This window comes from Dama dama, chromosome 15 (assembly GCF_033118175.1).
Source record: "Dama dama isolate Ldn47 chromosome 15, ASM3311817v1, whole genome shotgun sequence".
In the NCBI taxonomy this organism is placed as follows: Eukaryota; Metazoa; Chordata; class Mammalia; order Artiodactyla; family Cervidae; genus Dama; species Dama dama.
The window spans coordinates 33,093,383-33,114,131 of NC_083695.1; the positions used below are offsets into that span (position 1 = coordinate 33,093,383).

The window sequence follows — 20,749 nt, forward strand, 5'->3', positions numbered from 1 at the left end:
GGGGTGGGGCGAGCCCTGGAGCGTAAGTGAGGTGGGAGCGCGAAGATGGCAGCGGCTGAGGAGGAGCCAAAGCCCAAAAAGCTGAAGGTGGAGGCGCCTCCAGCGCTGAGGTGAGCCCTACCTGACATAGGGTGGAGGGCGACAATGCCTGCCGCTAGCCAGGGGCCACGTAGGGCTGCGCGACCGAGGCGCTGGGTGGTAACCTCAACCCCCGGCATGCGGCCGTCGAACGGGACCGGTAGCTCTGGTAGTTGCCCGCCTGGCTGCGACCCTTTGCCCGTTGCCCGCTCAGTTTGGCCCAGTCGCCGCGGAGACGCTCCGCCGCCCTTGACCAATCAAAGCGCCGGCCGGGGCGCGGAGCCGGCTTTGGGCAGGCTGCGGGGCCACGTGGGAGCCCGCCCCCGCTTGGCCGTGCGACCTGGGAGGACCGGACGGGATCCGATCTGAGCCGAGTCAATCACGGTCACCTCCTCTTCCCTGGGGGATGACGAGGAGAATGCCCAACGACTGGCCTACCCTGAGGCAAAGACAGAATTCTTGGGTATTTTTCGTAAAGGTCGCGGAAGGGCGCTTTGACTTTCCTTTTAGTACTTAGGTAGATCTAAATGATGGTACCTTTGCAAATCCTCCACCAAGAACCAAGACCCCACCTCCGAGGCTTTGCGGGAGTGGGGTCGGGGGCGTGGGGATGGCCCCAAGATGGTTAGGAAAGGTTAATTTTTCTTCTTTGCACTTTTGGCAGCAATTCTGCACCTAACATATGATTTGATTTTGCAACTTTTACTTAAAAAAGGTTACTGGTTAAAATATTCATTCCTGATAAATATAAAGTGGAGTATGCACATTTCTTGATGATTTTGAAATGCTCCTTGGAAGGCAGTGGGTTTTCTATATAAAGCTAGATATATAAAACTGATTTAAAACTATTGGGACGCTCCTGATTATATAAATTTCGTTTCTTCCAATATGACTCTTCTTCACTTTTGAAAGAACGAATCTTTCATGTTTGAAAAGATCGCTTAGGAGTCCGTGGTCTGTTCACTTTGTTTTCAATGGATGGTGTCGAAATCCCCGCCAGTACCTTTAATGTATTCATATTACCTTCAAAGGGCCAAAGTGTTAGTGTGCCTACCTTATATAAAGAAAATAAACTTTTGAAAAAAATTTTCACCCACGACTCAGGATGTTCTGTTTTCGTTTTAAGCTTTCAATCTACAGGCTAAAGCAAAGGCTTTTGAGTCAGACCTACCTGGATTTGAGTTGTTAGGAGAAGCAAATTGACTGAAACCGCCCACCCTGGCCCAGCACTGTAGTAACCATTTACTTGAGTTATTTTACCATAGGAGGTGGCGGTGAGGAACACAGAATTAACAAGTCACCATTAACCAGATGAATTTGGGAAGGGTCAAAAGGAGACACCACGTGTCCAACCATCTCCCAGAATCTTTCTTACTGGCATCTATCTTGGCTAAGCAATGCCTCTTCCACCAGGAAGGACCCTGAATAAGAAGGATTGGCCAAAGACAACCCGGAAACTAATCCCATCACCATAAAACTTCAGACGTCAAGAAACTGGCAGAGCAGTTCTCCTGGGTTCTGTGAACCTACTGCTCTCTGGCAGGCGTCCCTCCCCAGTAAAGTCCCTTGCTTTGTCAGCATGTGTGTCAACTCGGACAATTAATTTCTGAGTGTTAGATAAGAGCCCACCTTTGGGCCCTGGAAGGGGTCCCCCTTCCTGCAACAAAGGCATATGCTTTCCTTGAAAAGCACCTTAACAAAGTTTCCTTTACCAAATTGGAAGATAGCTCCACCTTTTCCCCCTTCTGTCCTACTAAAGATGCAGCCCTTAGATTTTTCACTTATGCTCCTCCATTTTCAAAGTGCTTTCCTGTTTTACAGATGAGAAAATGGAAGCCCAGGTGAAACAGTAAAGGAACTGAAGTTTGAACACAAAGCATCTGGGTGCAAGTTCATTGTTATTTGACTTTACTGTGCCTACTTTTATACAGTCACCCAAGATATGCTTCTCTCTGACTATGCAACCTTAAAAATAATCATAAAAAATAATGTTTAATATGTATTGTTTCAGCATTTTACCTATTTTAACTCTTTCAATCCCACAACAACTCTTCAAGTTAGACACTGTATGTCTATTTTACCAAGGAGGAAACAGGTATAGAGAAGTTAAGTAACTTTATCAAGGTCAACTTTATTAACTTCACATTTTGATCAAAAGCCCTAGTGAACTGTTAACTCAGCTTTTGTTTTTTTCTTGTTTTGTTTTTTGGTTAGTGTGTATAATTTTTTGTTGCAATTCATGAGCATATGATACTTAATAATTCTTAAACATGTATAATGTTATTTTACATGTCATTAGTGTCTGTCTACCTAAAACCTGTAAGTCTTTGCTACCTGTAGACATGAAGTTAGGATTAGACACTTGCTAATAATAAATCTCTTCATTTTGTGTGAAGACCTTTTGTGATTGGCTATGCCTACTTTCATTATATTCATTTGTCTTTAAGGATCTCAGTGTGATAATGTACTGAGTGGTTAGTGGTTAGTTGTGTGCATTATTTCTGATGACTTGCTTGACATTTAAGAGGCTAGCTACCAGTTTTGGTTAACTTTTAAGAGGATGGCTTTTAAAGTCTGTTGTTCAGTTGTCAAGTCGTCTCCGACTCTTCATGACCCCATGGACTGCAGCACACCAGGCTTCCCTGTCCCTCACTATCTCCTGGAGTTTTCTCAAACTCATGTCCATTGAGTTGGTGATATTATCCAACTATCTAATTTTCTGTCACCCCCTTCTCTACCTACACAGAAGCCCTCTGAAACAAAAAATTATCCAGGCAAAAGTGGCAATAATGTGGAGGTTGTAAAAACTCTGCTCCAGAGAGAGCATCTGACAAGTCTAGTTTTCCTTTCTCAAAAAATATTTTTCTAGACTTTTTAGGGTTTACTGAAGTTGGAAAGAAGCTAGCTCTATCACGCTTTCACACTGGGTCGAGGAACAGAAGGCACACTAGGTGCTTTATATGTGCTATCTCGTTTAATCTTCCCAGCAACCTGTGAATGATCCTTGTGTTACAGTGATGTATTTAGGCCTGAAAGAAGTCCAGAAGCATTTTGGGGAACTGTTCCCTAGATAAAGATGTTCCATGATGATTACCTGTATTTAGGACCACTTTCTTTTCTGTCTTTTGGGAATGTCATCCAAGTTCACTTCTTGAGCGGTCACCTCTGAGAGGATAGAGTTCCTTCCCAGGCTTTTTGAGCACATGCCAAGTCTATTTTTTTAGTCTTTGAAGTGCCTGCTATTTTAGGCATGGTGCTGAAAACTAGGTATACAAAGTGAGAGAGCTAAGAACCCATCTTCTTGGTGGGAAAATGATACCTGAGCATTCCAAAAGGTGACAGAGAGCTAGCCAGGTGGAAAATAGGGTGTCTGGCTTTAAAGAAAAGTTTGTTTGGAGGTAGAAATGGGAGAGAGCTGCCTCTGTTGGGGACCTACATCTGTTTGGCCTGACTGAAGCTGGAAGGTATAAAGGGGTCCAGGTTTTGTACTGAACACTTTCACCTGTGTGATCTTTCTATCTCTCTGTCCTTCAGCTCCCCCAGACCTAATTTTAACTGCTGAATATCTCCTTCAGAGTGTCTTGCTGACACTTCAAAGTCATATATATCAAGCTAAATTCACCTGTTGTCCGAAATCTGCACCTTTTCCCATGGTCTGTACGTATGTTAATGGAGCCACTAACTTCTCTTATTCCAAAGTTTGGAACCTAGATACTTGGTTCATTTTCCCTCTGTGTATGGTTATCAAAGTTGGTCTTTTCTTCTTCAATTATGTCTGATAAATTCCTTTTCTTTGCCATCCGGCTGCCACAACTCAAGTTTAAGACTTTATTTTGCTTAGACTTTGTGTTGACTTTTTCACCAGTCTCAAGTTCTGCCTAAACTTCATTAAGAATAGCTCGACTTATTCATCATAGAAAATACTGTAAGCTCTGAATTGATGTTTAGGAAAGGCTGAATCTGAAGAGCCATTGTAACTGTTTGTGATGTTAGTAATTACACATTGTTCTGAGTCATGGTTTAACAATTACACATTGTTCTAGGTCATGACTTTTATATAACTTATACATATAAATTATACATAATTTTAATCTTTATTAAAAAGGAAACAAATTGCACTTCTCCAGTCAGCAAATGTTGAACTTTTCTCAAGTTTTTGTTGCCTAACCATTTCTCTTCTATGGACTCCTTTTAGTCTTAACTTCTGTCTTTTACTTCACTAATCTCTCTGCTTTAAAATTGTGTATTAAACCTCGGAAAAGTCTGTAAGTATTTTATTTTATTTTATTTTCTGTAAGTATTTTAGATGAGAAAGCAACAGTATTAGCAACCTCTTTTATTAAAACATTTTTTTTTTTCCGATTTCAGAAAATTCTCTGGAATATGATTTTTATAAATGGAGCATACTGTTCCTGGGGTGGCCTGTTGGGAGGATTAAATGTGGAAAATGTGTGCATAGTAGAAAAGAGAAAGGATGATTGATTATGTGTCTGTAGTGTGTTGCTCAGTGCCTGGTCCTTAGGAGCTATTCAGTTAATGTTTGTTGGGTGAATTATCAGCACAGTGTAGAGTGAGACTACTGAGTTTTACTTTTTTAGATCTTATGCTTTTAACAGTGCAGCCTAGAATCGAGTTTGGCTCTTTTTAGGTGACATTGCATGTTGTTGACTTACATTACAAATTCAGTCCTTTAATATTAAAGCTTTTGACTATGAAAGAAAATGAAAAATGGAACTCTTGGAGGTACTTTGTATGAATGCCTTAATAAAGTCCTTTCCTAAGCATTATAAATTAAGGCAGAGTGAGGGTGGTGAAAAGGCAGAGTCAGAGGAAAGCTTCCATGAATGGTCCTAGGTATCTAGAGATAAACATGAAATGCTTGGAGCCCAGGCAAAGTTGGAAGGACTTTTGGTAAAAAGGCATTGAAAACTAAGTTTCTGGTATTAGGTATAGGCCTAGACTGAATAACACTAAATAAAACATGAGACCAATATGTTACTTTCTACCTGGAATATGGCTTGACTTCTCTTCCAGCCAATAAAATCCTGTCTGTATGCAAAATATTCAGAATTAAATGGGAAAATATTCAGAATTAAATGGGAAACAAAAGAAGAGTGAATCAAAATTCTTGAGCATTCTGGTCAGGATGGAAGCCAGCAGAGCAGTAGTTAAGATCATAGTCTCTGGAATCAGACCTTTGGTCCTTGGTCCTTATTAGCTGGTAATCTTGGTAAGATTGTTTAATGGCCCCATGCCTCTGTTTTCTCACCTTTGAAATGGGTATAATAAAAGTACTTACCTCAAAAGATTGTTGAGAGCGTTTCATGAAAAAATAAATATAAAGTTGGCTCATAGTATGTCTTCAGTAAATATTAGCTATTGCTGTTGTGGTACTGTTTATCCTGCTTCTGGCTCCCTACCCTGTTCCAAACTCTGCAATTACACATTTAAGCAGAAAAAGAAAAGATCCAGGTATACTCAAGAACAAGATAAACATCTCCAGGGACTGAAATGGAAAGGAAACATGCATTTAGATTCTGGGTTCAGGAGCAAGTGGAAATAACTTTGTACAGGGCGCTGGAGTCAGATACCCTGAATGAATCTTGTAGCTGGACTGGGGCTGACTGAAAAGAAGGCTGAAAGCCTCTGTTCCTGGCTGTTGCTTTAAAAAGCTGTGAATCTGAAGTGGTGACACAGAAGTGGCTGAGCTGCCAGATGGCTCAAAGTTGGGAACTGTAATTTCTCCATTATCAACTGGTATAAGAGCACCAAACTTGGAGGTCATGAATCTAGAAGAGGGGTGGCTTACCTCAAAACCATTGGAAAAACGAAAGGAAAGTCTGAGCCTGCAAACAGATAATGAAGACTATTATTTAGAAAATAAACACAACCACCGGGAGATAAACTCACTTAAAATCTAATGGAACTGTTAGAGCAATTTCAAACTGATTTTAAGTTTTTTTTAAAGATTCTTAAAAAGATAAAAGAAATAATAGTTATTTAAAAAATGTTATAAATAAAAAATAGTAAATATGAATTAAATGGCTATATAAAATAAAAAATAGTTACTGAAATTAAACAACAAAAGTTGGTTAAACTCCAGTCCAAACACATTTAAAGTGAAAATTAATGAGTTGGAAGATAGTACTGAGTAATTCACCCAGTTGTAGTACAGAGAAATCAAGAAATTTCAAGAGATTATATATATTATATGTATATATACACTTGTGTGTTATGTTCAGTGATTAAGTCATATCTGACCCTTTGCAGCCCCATGGACTGCAGCATGCCAGCATCCCTGTCTTTCACTGTCTCCTGGAGTTTGCTCAAATTTATGTCCATTGAGTCGGTGATGCTATCTAACCATCTCATCCTCTACCACCCCCTTCTTTTGCCTTCAATCTTTCCCAACATGAGGGTCTTTTCCACTGAGTCAGGTCTTCCCATCAGTCAGTTCTATTGCTCAGTTGTGTCCAACTCTTTGCGACCCCATGAACTGCAGCACGCCAGGCCTCCCTGTCCATCACCAACACCCGCAGTCTACCCAAACCCATGTCCATTGAGTCAGTGATGCCATCCAACCATCTCATCCTTGGTCATCCCCTTCTTCTCCTGCCCTCAATCTTTCCCAGCATCAGGGTCTTTTCCAATGAGTCAGTTCTTCACATCAGGTGGCCAAAGTTTTGGAGTTTCAGCTTCAACATCAGTCCTACCAATGAACACCCAGGACTGATCACCTTTAGGATGGACTGGTTGGATCTCCTTGCAGTCCAAGGGACCCTCAAGAGTCTTCTCCAACACCACAGTTCAAAAGCATCAATTCCTTGGCATTCAGCTTTCTTTATAGTCCAACTCTCACATCCATACATGACCACTGGAAAAACCATAGCCATGACTAGACAGATCTTTGTTGACAAAGTAATGTCTCTGCTTTTAAATATGCCATCTAGGTTGGTCATAACTTTCTTTACAAGGAGTAAGTGTCTTCATTTCATGGCTGCAAGCACCATCAGCAGTGATTTTGGAGCCCCAAAAAATAAAGTCAGCAACTGTTTCCACTGTTTCCGCATCTATTTGCCATGAAGTGATCGGACCGGATGCCATGATCTTAGTTTTCTGAATGTTGAGCTTTAAGCCAACTTTTTCACTCTCCTCTTTCACTTTCATCAAGAGGTTCTTTAGTTCTTCACTTTCTGCCACAAGGGTGGTGTCATCTACATATCTGAGGTTATTGATATTTATCCCGGCATTCTTGATTACAGCTTGTGCTTCCTCCAGCCCAGCATTCCTCATGATGTACTCTGCATATAAGTTAAATAAGCAGGGTGACAATATACAGCCTTGACGTAATCCTTTTCCTATTTGGAACCAGTCTGTTGGTCCATGTCCAGTTCTAACTGTTGCTTCCTGACCTGCATACAGGTTTCTCAAGAGGCAGGTCAGGTGGTCTAGTATTCCCATCTTTTTCAGAATTTTCCACAGTTTATTGTGATCCACACAGTCAAAGGCTTTGACATAGTCAATAAAGGAGAAGTAGATGTTTTTCTGGAACTCTCTTGCTTTTTTGATGATCCAGTGGATGTTGGCAATTTGATCTCTGGTTCCTCTGCCTTTTCTAAAACCAGCTTGAACATCTGGAAGTTCACTGTTTACATATTGCTGAAGCCTGGCTTGGAAAATTTTGAGCATTACTTTACTAGTGTGTGAGATGAGTGCATTTGTGCGGTACTTTGAGCATTCTTGGGCATTGCCTTTCTTTGGGATGAAATGGAATGAAAACTGACCTTTTCCAGTCCTGTGGCCACTGCTGAGTTTTCCAAATTTGCTGGCATATTGAGTGCAGCACTTTTACAGCATCATCTTTTAGGATTTGAAATCTCTCAACTGGAATTCCATCACCTCCACGAGCTTTGTGTGTAGTGATGCTTCCTAAGGCCCACCTGACTTCACATTCCAGGATGTCTGGCTCTAGGTGAGTGATCACACCATCGTGATTATCTGGGTCCTGAAGATCTTTTTTGTATAGTTCTTCTGTGTATTCTTGCCAGCTCTTCTTAATATAGTCTGCTTCTGTTAGGTCCATACCATTTCTGTCCTGTATCGAGCCCATCTGTGCATGAAATATTCCCTTGGCATCTCTAATTTCCTTGAAGAGATCTCTAGTCTTTCCCATTCTATTGTTTTCCTCTATTTTCTTTGCACTGATCGCTGAGGAAGGCTTTCTTATCTCTCCTTGCTATACTTTGGAACTGTGCATTCAAATGGGTATATCTTTGCTTTTCTCCTTTGTTTTTCACTTCTCTTCTTTTCACAGCTATTTGTAAGGCCTCCTCAGACAGCCATTTTGCTTTTTTGCATTTCTTTTTCTTGGGGATGGTCTTGATTCCTGTCTCCTGTACAGTGTCACAAACCTCTGTCTGTAGTTCGTCAGGCACTCTATCAGATCTAGTCCCTTAAATCTATTTCTCACTTCCACTGTATAATCATAAGGGATTTGATTTAGATCATACCTGAATGGTCTAGTGGTTTTCCCCACTTTCTTCAATTTAAGTCTGAAGTTGGCAATAAGGAGTTCATGATCTGAGCCACAACTCAGCTCCTGGTCTTGTTTTGCTGACTGTATAGAGCTTCTCCATCTTTGGCTGCAAAGAATATAATCAATCTGATTTTGGTGTTGACCCTCTGGTGATGTCCATGTGTAGAGTCTTCTGTTGTGTTGTTGGAAGAGGGTGTTTGCTATGACCAGTGCGTTCTCTTGGCAGAACTCTATTAACCTTTGCCCTGCTTCATTCTGTACTCCAAGGGCAAATTTGCCTGTTACTCCAGGTGTTTCTTGACTTCCTACTTTTGCATTCTGGTCCCCTATAATGAAAAGGACATCTTTTTTTGGGTGTTAGTTCTGAAGGTCTTGTAGGTCTTCATAGAACCGTTCAACTTCAGCTTCTTCAGTGTTACTGGTCTGGGCATAGACTTGGATTACCATGATATTGAATGGTTTGCCTTGTAAACGAACAAAGATCATTCTGCCATTTTTGAGATTGCATCCAAGTACTGCATTTCGGACTCTTTTGTTGACTATAATGGCTACTCCATTTCTTCTAAGGGATTCCTGCCCACAGTAGTAGATATAATGGTCATCTGAGTTAAATTCACCCATCCCAGTCCATCTTAGTTCGCTGATTTCCTAGAATGTCGATATTCACTCTTGCCATCTCTTGTTTGACCAGTTCCAATTTGCCTTGATTCATGAACCTAACATTCCAGGTTCCTATGCAATATTGCTCTTTACAGCATTTTACCTTGGTTCTATCACCAGTCTCATCCGCAACTGGGTGTTGTGTTTTCTTTGGCTCCATCACTTCATTCTTTTTGGAGTTATTTCTCCACTGATCTCCAATAGCATCTTGGGCACCTACCGACTGGGGGAGTTCATATTTCAGTGTCCTATCTTTTTGCCTTTTCATACTGTTCATGGGGTTCTCAAGGCAAGAATACTGAAGTGGTTTGCCATTCCCTTCTCCAGTGGACCACCTTCTGTCAGACCTCTCCACCATGACCCATCCATTTTTGGTGGCCCCATGTGGCATAGCTTAGTTTCATTTAGTTAGACAAGGCTGTGGTCCGTGTGATCAGGTTGGCCAGTTGTCTGTGATTGTGGTTTCAGTCTGTCTGCCCTCTGATGCCCTCTCTCAGCGCCTGCCATCTTACTTGGGTTTCTCTTACCTTGGACATGGGGTATCTTCATGGCTGCTCCAGCAAAGCACAGCCGCTGCTCCTTACCTTGGATGTGGGGTAGCTCCTGTCGGCTGCCGCCCCTGACCTTGAATGTGGGGTAGCTCCTCTCGGCTGCTCCTGCGCCGTCGCAGCTGTCCATCAGGTGGCCAAAATATTGGAGCTTCAGCTTCAGCATCAGTCCTTCCAGTGAATATTCAGGGTTGATCTCCTTTTGGATTGACTGGTTTGATCTTCTTGAAGTCCAAGGGACCCTCAAGAGTTTTCTCCAGCACACAATTCAGAAGCATCAATTTTTCAGTTATCAGCCTTCTTTATGGTCCAACTCTTACATCTGTAAATGACTGTTGGAAAAACCATAGCTTTGATTATCCAAACCTTTGTTGGCAAAGTGATGTCTCAGCTTTTTAATACGCTGTCTAGGTTTGTAATGTCTTTTCTTCCAAGGAGCAAGCGTCTTTTAATTTCATGACTGCAGTCACCATCTGCAGTTATTTTGGAGCCCAAGAAGATAAACTCTGTCACTATTTCCATTGTTTCCCCATCTATTTGCCATGAAGTGATGGGACCGGATGCTGTGATCTTAGTTTTTTGAATGTTTAGTTTCAAACCAGTTGTTTCACTCTCCTCTTTCACCCTCATCCAGAGGCTCTTTGGTTCCTTTTCAGTTTCTGCCGTTATAGAGTAGTATCATCTACATATCTGAGGCTTTTTATATTTCTCCTGGAAATCTTGATTCCAACTTGTGATTTATTCAGCCCAACGTTTCACTTGATGTACTCCACATGTAAGTTAAATAAACAGGGTGACAATATACAGCCTTGCCATACTCCTTTCCCAATTTTGAACCAGTCCATTGTTCCATGTAAGATTCTAACTGTTGCTTCTTGACCTGTATGCAAGTTTCTCAGGAGACAGATAAAGTGTTCTGGTATTCCCATCTCTTAAAGAATTTTTCAGTTAGTTGTGATCCACATAGTCAAAGACTTTAGCGTAGTTAATGAAGCAGAAGATGTTTTTCTGGAATTCCCTTGCTTTCTCTGAAATCCAACAAATTGGCAATTTGATCTCTGATTCGTCTACCTTTTTTAAACCCAGCTTGTACTTTTGGAAGTTCTCCCTGGCAGTACATATATGTAAAAATTGAGGCACTAACTAATGTCTAATTAGGAATTCCAAAAAGAGGAAAGAGTGTGGATAGTGGAGAGGCCATGTTGTTTTGCTGAAAAGTTTTCTTTCAATTTAGGATTGAAGGATTCATTAATAAACCACTAGTTACACAGTAAATAATTTCAATATTTAACACAGGATTATTTGACTTAATCTCAACATATAGTCATTTGTTTACCACTGGAGCCACCTGGGAAGTCCATATAGTCATTAAAAGAAAAGAAATAGAAACAATAGAGGCAGTACCATATGTGTCACCAGATTGGCCAAATTCTACATCCAGACTTGAACAGCAGTGGGAAGTCCTGAGTAACAGCAGTCTGGAGTCCTAGTGGGGAAAAGAGCCCTGGGCGGTCTGTCGACCCCATAGGTGAGACTTCAGATTGCAATTTTGGAGGCTCCTGCTTATTATAATCACAGGCCACTTGACTCGCTGGTAACAATTGTGTGATTACAGGCAGGCATGTAGTCCACGCAGGGTCCAGGCAAGGTCAGAAGTTGGTCAGAGGTCTGCTCCCTTACTTCTGAAGCCTGAAGACTGCCTCCATTTTAATTTCCCTAAAACATGTTAGAAGAAATGATGACTGAGAATTTTCCAGAATTTAAGAAAGATGAAAGCCCTCAAGTTGAAAGGGTATTCCAGGTGTGTTTAAGTGAAATCATATGGTATTTGTCTTTCTCTTTCTGACTTACTTCACTTAGTATGATAATCTCTAGGCATCCACGTAGCTGAATATGGCATTATTTCGTTCTTTTTAATGGTTGAGTAATATTACACACACCACATCTTCTTTATCCATTCTTCTCTCAATGGACATTTTGGTTTCCATGTCTTCGCTATTTTAAATATTGCTGCTGTGAACATAGGGGTGCGTGTATCTTTTTGAATTACAGTTTTGTCTGGATATATGCCCAGGAGTAGAATTGCCTGATCATGTGGTAACTCTATTTTTAATTTTTTGAGGAACCTCCATATAGTTCTGCTTACTGGCTATACCAGTTTACATTCAAATTGTGGGTTATTTGTGTTTATTATTTTTTCTTTTTTTGTATTTTCCAACTGTTCTACATTGAACATATATATTAGGACTTGATTTTAAGCTAGAGGAACTTAATGTATACTGAATACATATTTTGGTCAAGTGCTGAGTGGATGAGTATCATCATTATAGAATGGACCTCTGGGATACTAAGTAAATCTGAAACTCTTTAAAATAAGTGTTAAGATTTTCGTACAGGTTATAATCTTTTCATCTTTATTTCTGAAGTCCCCAAAGCTCTGAAAACTGGAAATTTGAAAAAATGGTTTGAGATAGAATTAATTTGCCAGCAAAACTTGAACGGGTGTGAGGCTCCCTATAGTATTTATTTGTTGACACAAATTTGCTGTACATATATCTGCTTGTTAATGGCATGCTACATGAAACCTTCCTGGGCAATTTACAAAATATAGTACATAGAGTGTATTACCTTCCTAAAATTCACAAACTTCTGAATCTCATAAAATTCTGGCCCCAAAACATATGTTGCCCCAAGGGTTCAATAAAAGGATTGAGGGCCTTTTGAAAAATTTAAATACTCAATTTTTTGTTGTTGTTCAGTCGCTAAGTTGTGTCTGACTTTGTGATCTCATAGACTGCAGAACACCAGGCTTCCTTGTCCTTCACTATTTCCTGGAGTTTGCTCACTCACGTCTATTAAGTCAGTGATACCATCTAACCATCTCATCAAACTCTGTTTTAAAAATTCTGTTATTTAAAGTTTACTATTGTGAGGGAACAACAGTTTCTCATCAGAATCACTTGCTAAAATACTCCTGCAGTCCCCATTCTACAAGTTGATAATTCTAAATCAACGCTTGTTTCAAAGGTCTTGTTTGGCTGGTTCTACCATAGTCTTGTGCTGGTTATGTCATTGAGTTATTAGGTTTTTTTTTTCCTTTATGATAGTAACTGACTAAGGTAAAGACTTCAGATTTTTGGATTTCAAGATTTAGAAGGCTTATTTCACTGGAAGTGGCCTCTTGAACTGAAGTTTCACGTACTACTTGAAGATAATACCTTTTGAATATTTTCCAAAGCAGATTTAAAGTTGTTGCCCTCACTTCTATGTTTTACTTCTGGTGTTTTTGTTTGTACTTGTGCCCTCACAAGATTTCCCTAAATATGTTTCCATTTAGAAAACAATAATTAGCTTCCAACATAAGAACATCTGAATTTCTACTTGGAATTTGGCTTTCATTGCATGCATGCCGATTTCAGCACCTTCTGTAGAATAAGAAATTGTGTATAGCAATTATGTAAGAAACCCTTACCTTCTCAAGACACAGTTCATTTACTTATTAACAGGCTCTCACAATTTTGTCAGCAAGCCACACTTAGTTATTAGTAAACGCAGCTATTTTTCTGTGTTAGCTGCAAATACAAGATTATAGGTTTGGAAGTAGCCTATGTGATCACTGATCACTCACAAAATTAGTGGTTATTGGAAATGATAATGAAGTAGTTACTTGGCTCTTTTGCCTTCTAGAGGCTGAGGCTGGACTTTGGTGTATCCCTAGTAGAACCATTTCTAATTCTCTAAGAGACTCAGTTGATTGAAAGAGCGGGAAGTCTAGCCAAATATGACTCATTCTAGGAGTGCATCCCTTGCTTCTATTATCCTCTGGTATTGAATTTATTTCTCACACAGGCCATCTTAAATGGAGTAAGAAAGACAACATTTTTCATCCCTAAGCCCACAATCTCATGAGCCCAAAGGCAAGACTTTCCACATCTGTTTAACAGTTTTGAGAATATTCTGATTGGCCCTGCCTGGGTTACATACCCACCATTGAACCAATTAGTGTCTCAGAGGTGGGGATTTTGGCCAGCCTTGGATGTACTCTTACTCTTTTTTCTGTGTGCATGCTTTTATATGTGATGGGGAGTGTACGGATGTTCAAGAAGACACGATAATCAACAGCTCCACCATGAACTTGAAGGGTGCAGGAGGTGGTGTCACTCTCTCAGCAAGAGAAAAATTCGTTATGACACTTAAAATATTTACAAAAACGAACAAACAATCCCCTCCTGTCTCCTGCTGCCAGTGGAAACCTCATTCCTCAAGGTCCAGACAAAGTCTATCTTCCTTATAAAATTTTGGTAATCACCACGCCTGGGAATGGCTCTCTCTCTGGTGGTTGGTACTTTATGCTTTGTATTATTGCAGTGCACAGTATGTGCATGTTTTATCTTGTCTACTGCTACTTGAAGTCAGGAAACTAGTTGAATAACTCTCAATGCTTTATAACTAATTACTTCATTGCAACATAGGCCCTAAATTTTTGTTCAATGAATTAATTAACTCTTTAAAGAGGTTTGAAGCTTATCTTTGTAGTATTCAGTGGTGCAAAATGGAATCATATATTGACTGTAAATTGTTATCTGTTCAGAAGAGTTGATAGAATTCTTACCTGAAAATGTTTCATGGTTCTTGGACCTTTGTTTTTTATTATCATGTGGAGTGAGCTTGTGTGTGAAATAAATCCAATGCTGGAGGACAGAGGCCAAGAGATGCACTCTAGACTGCATTTCTGTTCTTCTGCGGACTATAGTGAGCTTTGACTATAATAATCCTTTCATGCATTTGTCCATAAGGAAAATTACCTCACGATAATATATTTCTCCTATATTAATGGCTTCCCAGGTGGCACAGTTGGTAAAGAATCTGCCTGCCAGTGCAGAAGATGTAAGGGACTCACTCGGGTTCAATCCCTGGGTCTGGAAGATCCTCTGGAGGAGGAAATGGCAACCCATTCCAGTATTTTTGCTTTGGAAAATTCCATGGACAGAGGAGTCTGGTAGGCTACAGTCCATAGGATTGCAAAGAGTTGGATACAACTAAGCACACACAACCAACCAACCAACAACCCTATATTAATAGAAACATTTTATTAAGGCCATGTTGTCAGTGTTTTCTTTCTTAAAATAAATATAGCACAGCTACTTATTTGGTGGAGAAATGAATTTTCTGAAAGAGTGAATTTACAAAGAACTCAGTGACCTATCAGAATGATCAGTCTTTTCCCTCTGGGTTTGCAAGTCCATATTTAGTGAGATTATTTGCATTGTAATGAACTCCAAAAGCACTGAAGGTTAGCAGTATTGTTCTTGATTTCATAACATACTGTGTTAACAATGTACCATGTAACCAATAAGTGATATCGCTAAATGGTCTTTTTAAGAAATTTGTCTCTATTGACTCATCCAAGAGGGGTCACTTGAAAACTATTGAAATAGAGCAAAATAATCAAATTCAGATGTCTTAGGGTTCTCACATTCCTTTAAGCTTGATGTAGCAAAGTAAATAGTTTTACCCTTTGAGCCCTTGAGCTGAAGTCTGGAAAGCCATGTTAAGTTTCTGAGTTAAGCAAGTTAAAAAAGAAAATTTTATCTTTCTAAACAAATAAACAGCTCAAATGTGTTGTCTTTGAAGTTAACCACATTAGAGATTTGAACATTTTCTTATAGGCATGGCTGAGGAAGTCTTGGGTTCCTTCTAAAACAGAGTTTTTCAGAAATTGTTTTGCTTATGCAGAGCTCACTAGAGACCTTCAACCTCACTTCTATGTGAAGCATGATAAGCTACATTCCTGAGAAGACTTGTTAGTATCCTGTAACTATCACCTCAGACTCAAAGCTCTTTAAATGCTCTCTTGTTGAACAAGATGTTGCTTCTTTTTACTCATAAAACAGGTTAAAGCAGGCTTTCTTAGCCTTTCCCTTTTAGAAGCTGTTTTGGTATTTCCAAAGAGTGCCAGGGAATGCTGGTGTGAGTAGGAGTAGGAACAAGGGTGGGAGGAGATGTCTAGGTGTGCAAACCCTAAGGTAGGGTAGGATCTCACAGAGTTGAAGTTTCCTGCAAATCTCAATATTAGCCAGATGTGGTTTTGAAATGATAATTTACAATTTCACATGATTTTTTTGAAAACTATGAACATGTTTTAGACCCTTTAGATTGTTAGTGCCTGGGGAGGTACTTAAAATCAGTCTCATGTTTACCTTGTGTTTAGAGAATTGAAGCCCAGTGAGGTTAAATATGAGTCATGTAACATAGCTATTAAGTATCTGAAATGAAATTTGATGCCAAGTCTTATAATTTCTCATTGTCCTACTTTCTAGAACAGGAAATGAAGTATCAGTTTTTTTTTGTTTGTTTTTAGTTTTTTTAAAGATAAAAATAATATATGAATACGTCAATGACTTTCACTTACCTTTTCTTACTGATCCTCACAAGGCCACCAGGTAACTGCCTTCTGCTGAGGAAATAGACCCAGGGAGGTTAAGCGTCCCTAAGTAGTAAACTCATTTCACACTCAGGACATCTGACTCACATTTCTTGGTGTGTGTATTACACTCTGAAGACAGAAATTGAGAACTTGTCAGAATAAATTCTGTATGTGCGAGATAAGCACACTATTTAAGGAAATTCTGTTTTCTGTTTAGTAACCTTGTTTAGATTTTTATCTTTCAAGTTCTCTTATTCACATATGTAAGTGTCCAACCCTCCTCACCCCCTAAAATAAACCTGTGGGATATACTTAATTGTATGCTTTGCAATGGATTAACTCATTGAACTTCAGTTTTAAGCAGGTTGTGTTTTCCATTAAAAGCCTTTTTTGTTTGGCCTAAGCCAATTTTGCTTATGTTTTGAGAGTTAAAATGTTCCAACTAAGAGAATAATTTCTGGTAAGTTTTTATTTGCTTTGCAGATTTTGTACTTTTCTCTGATATTGATGATTTGAATGTTATGACTTAGCATTGTTAATTATTATAATAATATGGGATAACCATTACTGTCCACAGAATTTAATATGCTCAAGATTATAGAATAAGTGGCCGAGATAGGGTTCAAACCTGAATCTGTCTTAATGTTTAGTAATTAGCTCAAATATTCAGGTATTATATAAACAATACAGCGGGAATCAATAGTGATTTGTGGGATTAAAAAAAATAAGCCCTTTGCTTCAAAAATACTCCTAATTTATATATGAAACTATTACTAGTAATCTAAAAATCTATTAATTAATATTTTAATATTATTAATAATTTAAAATTTTATAAAAATATTCTACCAAATCTGAGATGGCAGTGGTGAGAATTCTTTTTCATTAGAAAAGACCTGCAGCCACAATTAGTCTTGGACCTCATACAGAAAAAAAGCAACATTTTTAAAGAAATGATAAAATGTTCAGTTAGCCTACTTTTAAGGATATGACTATAACATTTCATTAAATTCAATTGGTACTTAAAAGCTCAATTTTATAATGCTTGATAACCATAGGAAAAAGGAAGTAGGAGAAAGAAAATGCAGATCTATGAAAAGAAGAGGGGGAAGTAAAAGGAAGTGATTTAAAAAAAGGACTCAGTTCCTCTTAGCTATTTTTGATTTCTCCATCACTTCCAACATCAGACATCTCTGCTTTTCAGCTTTTCACTCAGCTCTGAAGTGTGTATGTGAGTTTGTAAGAAACTTCTTGTTATGAACTGAAATACCTCTGGTCTCTTAGGATGGTACAAGGAAAAAGAGCTTTGCATTATTAATCAGAACACTTGGGTCCTATTAAGGTCTCTGTCTAGGTTTGTGTATACACCTGTGAAGTGAGTAGTCTAGATTAAAAAGCTTTTCAAACTAGATCATGAATCAATTTGGGTGTAGAAAAAGTAGTATTTTATAAAAAGAAATTAGAAAATGTCAGTGCATTGAATATGGTTAGGATAAATACTGCTTTGTGAAATGTTTCTGTTATGTGTATTTATGGAGTATTAGTTGCAGTGCAAAATGTATTTTCACAATGAGTTTGATTTTTCTGTCCTAAAATTTAGTGGCTTAGAAGAGCAGCCATTTTATTAGAGTTAATGGTTTTATGGGTCAGGAGTAACTGGTTAATTCTTCTGCTCCATGTGGTATTGGCTAGGATCACTTGGAAGTATTTAGCTGATAATAGATCTGGTCTATTTTGGTAGAGGTGACTGGAAGTCTTGGCTTAGCTGGATTCCTCTTTCTCTGTGTAGTTTGAGTGCCTCTCCGTGTGGTTTCTTCATCCTGGTAGTTGGACCTCCTTGAGAGCAGCTCAGGCCTCCAAGAGACCAAGGCAGGCGCTGGTGGTCCTTTATGGCCAATGCGTGACCCAATTTGTCTATCTAAGCTTTTAATTCTGCTGCTGTCCTTTGAATAATGATTCATTTCAATAATCTACTCCCCTACCCCCCCACTTACACAAATAACATTGGAAAATGTGTCAACTTTCCATTTCGAAGTGCAGAGTTTAAATATGTATATTATTTTCCCATGGTATATAGTGAGTTTTAGGTTTTTGGAGAAATACTTTAAGGTCTACACATTTCTGTGGAGTCTTAAGTTTGTTACCTAATGCTGCCTAAAAGAACTGCCTTCTTATAATGTTTGGAGATTCCATTTGAATTTAATTACTTCTTTCCTTCACAAATAGTCAGTCTGGAGCTGTTATGCTTTTGTCAAAATCTGGAAAAGTGCAAAATCTGTTCCCACCAACCCCCATTCCACTCCACAGTAAAGAAAACAAAACCATTAAACGTTTTTGTTGTAAATCTAAAGGTTGTTATCACAAGAAAAAAAATCTTTGTTACTGTGTATGGTTATGGATGTTAACTAGACATTGTGGTGATCATTTATACAAATGATCACATATATGATGCAATATATACAAATACTGAATTATCTGAAGCTAATACAATGGTAGGTGTCAATTATACCTGCAAAAAATATATTCATTTTTGTAAAATGTAGATTTTGTGATATATTTTTAGCTGATAGAGACTTTCTAGAATAGGACTATTCCCCGTGATAGAATTGTAGAGATTTTTTTATATATACTTTTTATTCTGTATTGGGGTATAGCCAATTAACAATGTTGTGTTAGTTTCAGATGAACAGCAAAGGGACTCAGTCATACATACACATGTATCCATTCTCCTCTAAACTCCCCTCCCATCTAGGCTGCCAGGTAACACTAAGCAGAGTTCCATATGCTATGCATAGGTCATTGTTGTTTGTCTGTTTTAAATATAGCAGTGTGTACATGTCCATCCCAAACTCCCTGTCACTTCCCTCCATCCTTCACCCCAAGAGCTGTAGGGATTTGAAGAAATGTCAATGTCAGAGTATTTGCCCATATTTGGAATATTAATAGCAGTCTCTTAGGATATAAGTAAAAGGGATTTATCTTACCATACCCTTGGCTATTTAGAATCCCAGATCTTGAAGCAGTGTTTGAGTTTAACCCCTGGCTTTTTGGGAGTGGGTTGGGCTGGTTATTTGACTAGTTATACTGGACAGTAATTGTTTTTTTGCCTCTGTCTGCAGACAAATGTCTTGTTTTTCAGGTAAACCACATTCATTTTAAATGTTCCTCCACCCCAGGCTATTCTTTCCCACCAAGAAAGACATGAAGATAATCAAGATTTCCTTCAAAGTAATAAAGGAGGAGAATGTGGAAAATGATAAGAGTTTAGAATGAAATTCTGTGTGTTTAAATGCCAGTATTTAAAAATAAAGATTAAAACCCACCCTCAAATGAAATGGGAGTGGGAATACTTAGGAATATTTTAAGCTTGTAAATAGGCTTGTGAAGGTAAATGTCTTATCTCAACCTCTCGCAAAGTGATATGTTATAGATGCTTAGTTACACCAAAATAACAACTTTTGAAATAATATTGTATATACATACATACATACCTGTGTACATACTTTGTGTATGTAAACATATGTCAAACCCTGATATTAGTAGTCCTATCATATTATAGTTCTCTATGAACTTTTATAACTATTGAGGCAATGAAATAATCTGTTCTTAAGGTTTCTTATGCCTGATTCTCTCAGATGCAGTGAAGCATTAGAAAATCTGTACAGCCACCCACCGCAAAAGCTAATGATCCTTCCCTTTCATTTGAGACTATGTGATCACATCAAGTAAGCAATGGGTGAAGTATCTCCATTGAAAGCACTCCAAAGAGTGCCATGGTATGTATGCTATATTTATATGTATATAGTTTTAATTACACTTGAGTTAGAATGTCTGTTGTGCCAACTAAGAGAAGACACTTCAAAGATTACATTTTCCCCAATACAACAGTTTTGGTGGGCACATCTCTCCCTCCCAGGTTTCCCAATAACAAGGAGACTACTATCATTACCACATCCACCACCATCGCTGCTATATAAAACTTCCAAGTGTTTCAATTTTAAATACTTAGTTATTACAGAAAAGCAGTCTACCCTGTTTCCACAAGGAGGGGTTGCACTGTTTCTCTCTGCACCCTGAAATCCAATTTCAGATCAGTCTTTAGGCTGATGAGAGCCAGTGCCAGTCTGTGTCCTGTCCTATAGACTGTGAGAGAAGATGGCCCTCTGCCCATGTAGTAGGGTTGAAGACAGGGCCTTCAGATCTAGATCAGTCCTCATCAGTGGAAACTATGAAATTGCAGGTTACTGTTGTTAGAATACCCTCTTAGGAAAAAAAAAAGCTCCAAAAAACACTGAATAAGAGACCAGTTTCATCATCATTTCTAAAAAACTCAGTAGAAACTTATCATTCCTTAGAACTCTTTGGATAAAGCTGCATATTTTTTACTCTTATTTAGAAAATGATAGGCACCAGTTAGTTAGAGGATATAACCAAGGACAACATGAATATAAAAAAAAATTTTTTTTCTTACAGTGGAGCCTGTTGTGGACATTTGTGGTTTCA

The 20,749-nt window shown here is 38.8% G+C and overlaps 1 protein-coding gene across 5 annotated transcripts in view; it reads left to right on the top strand.

The window, feature by feature from the left end:
• Positions 1–2: 2 nt before the first annotated feature.
• ADK (adenosine kinase) overlaps positions 3–20,749 on the top strand; it is a 553,238-nt gene continuing 532,491 nt past the window's right edge. For 2 of the 5 annotated variants that reach the window (XM_061161881.1, XM_061161885.1), the window contains exons 1-3: positions 9–110; positions 1,900–1,962; positions 19,882–20,022. Coding sequence is in view for 2 of the 5 variants with exons in the window: in XM_061161885.1 (XP_061017868.1) it covers positions 19,979–20,022 (44 nt within the window). In the remaining 3 variants the exon portion in view is untranslated. Of the gene's footprint in view, positions 111–1,899; positions 1,965–19,881; positions 20,023–20,749 lie in introns of all 5 variants that reach the window. The other 3 variants (XM_061161887.1, XM_061161883.1, XM_061161884.1) reach the window with 3 other exon arrangements.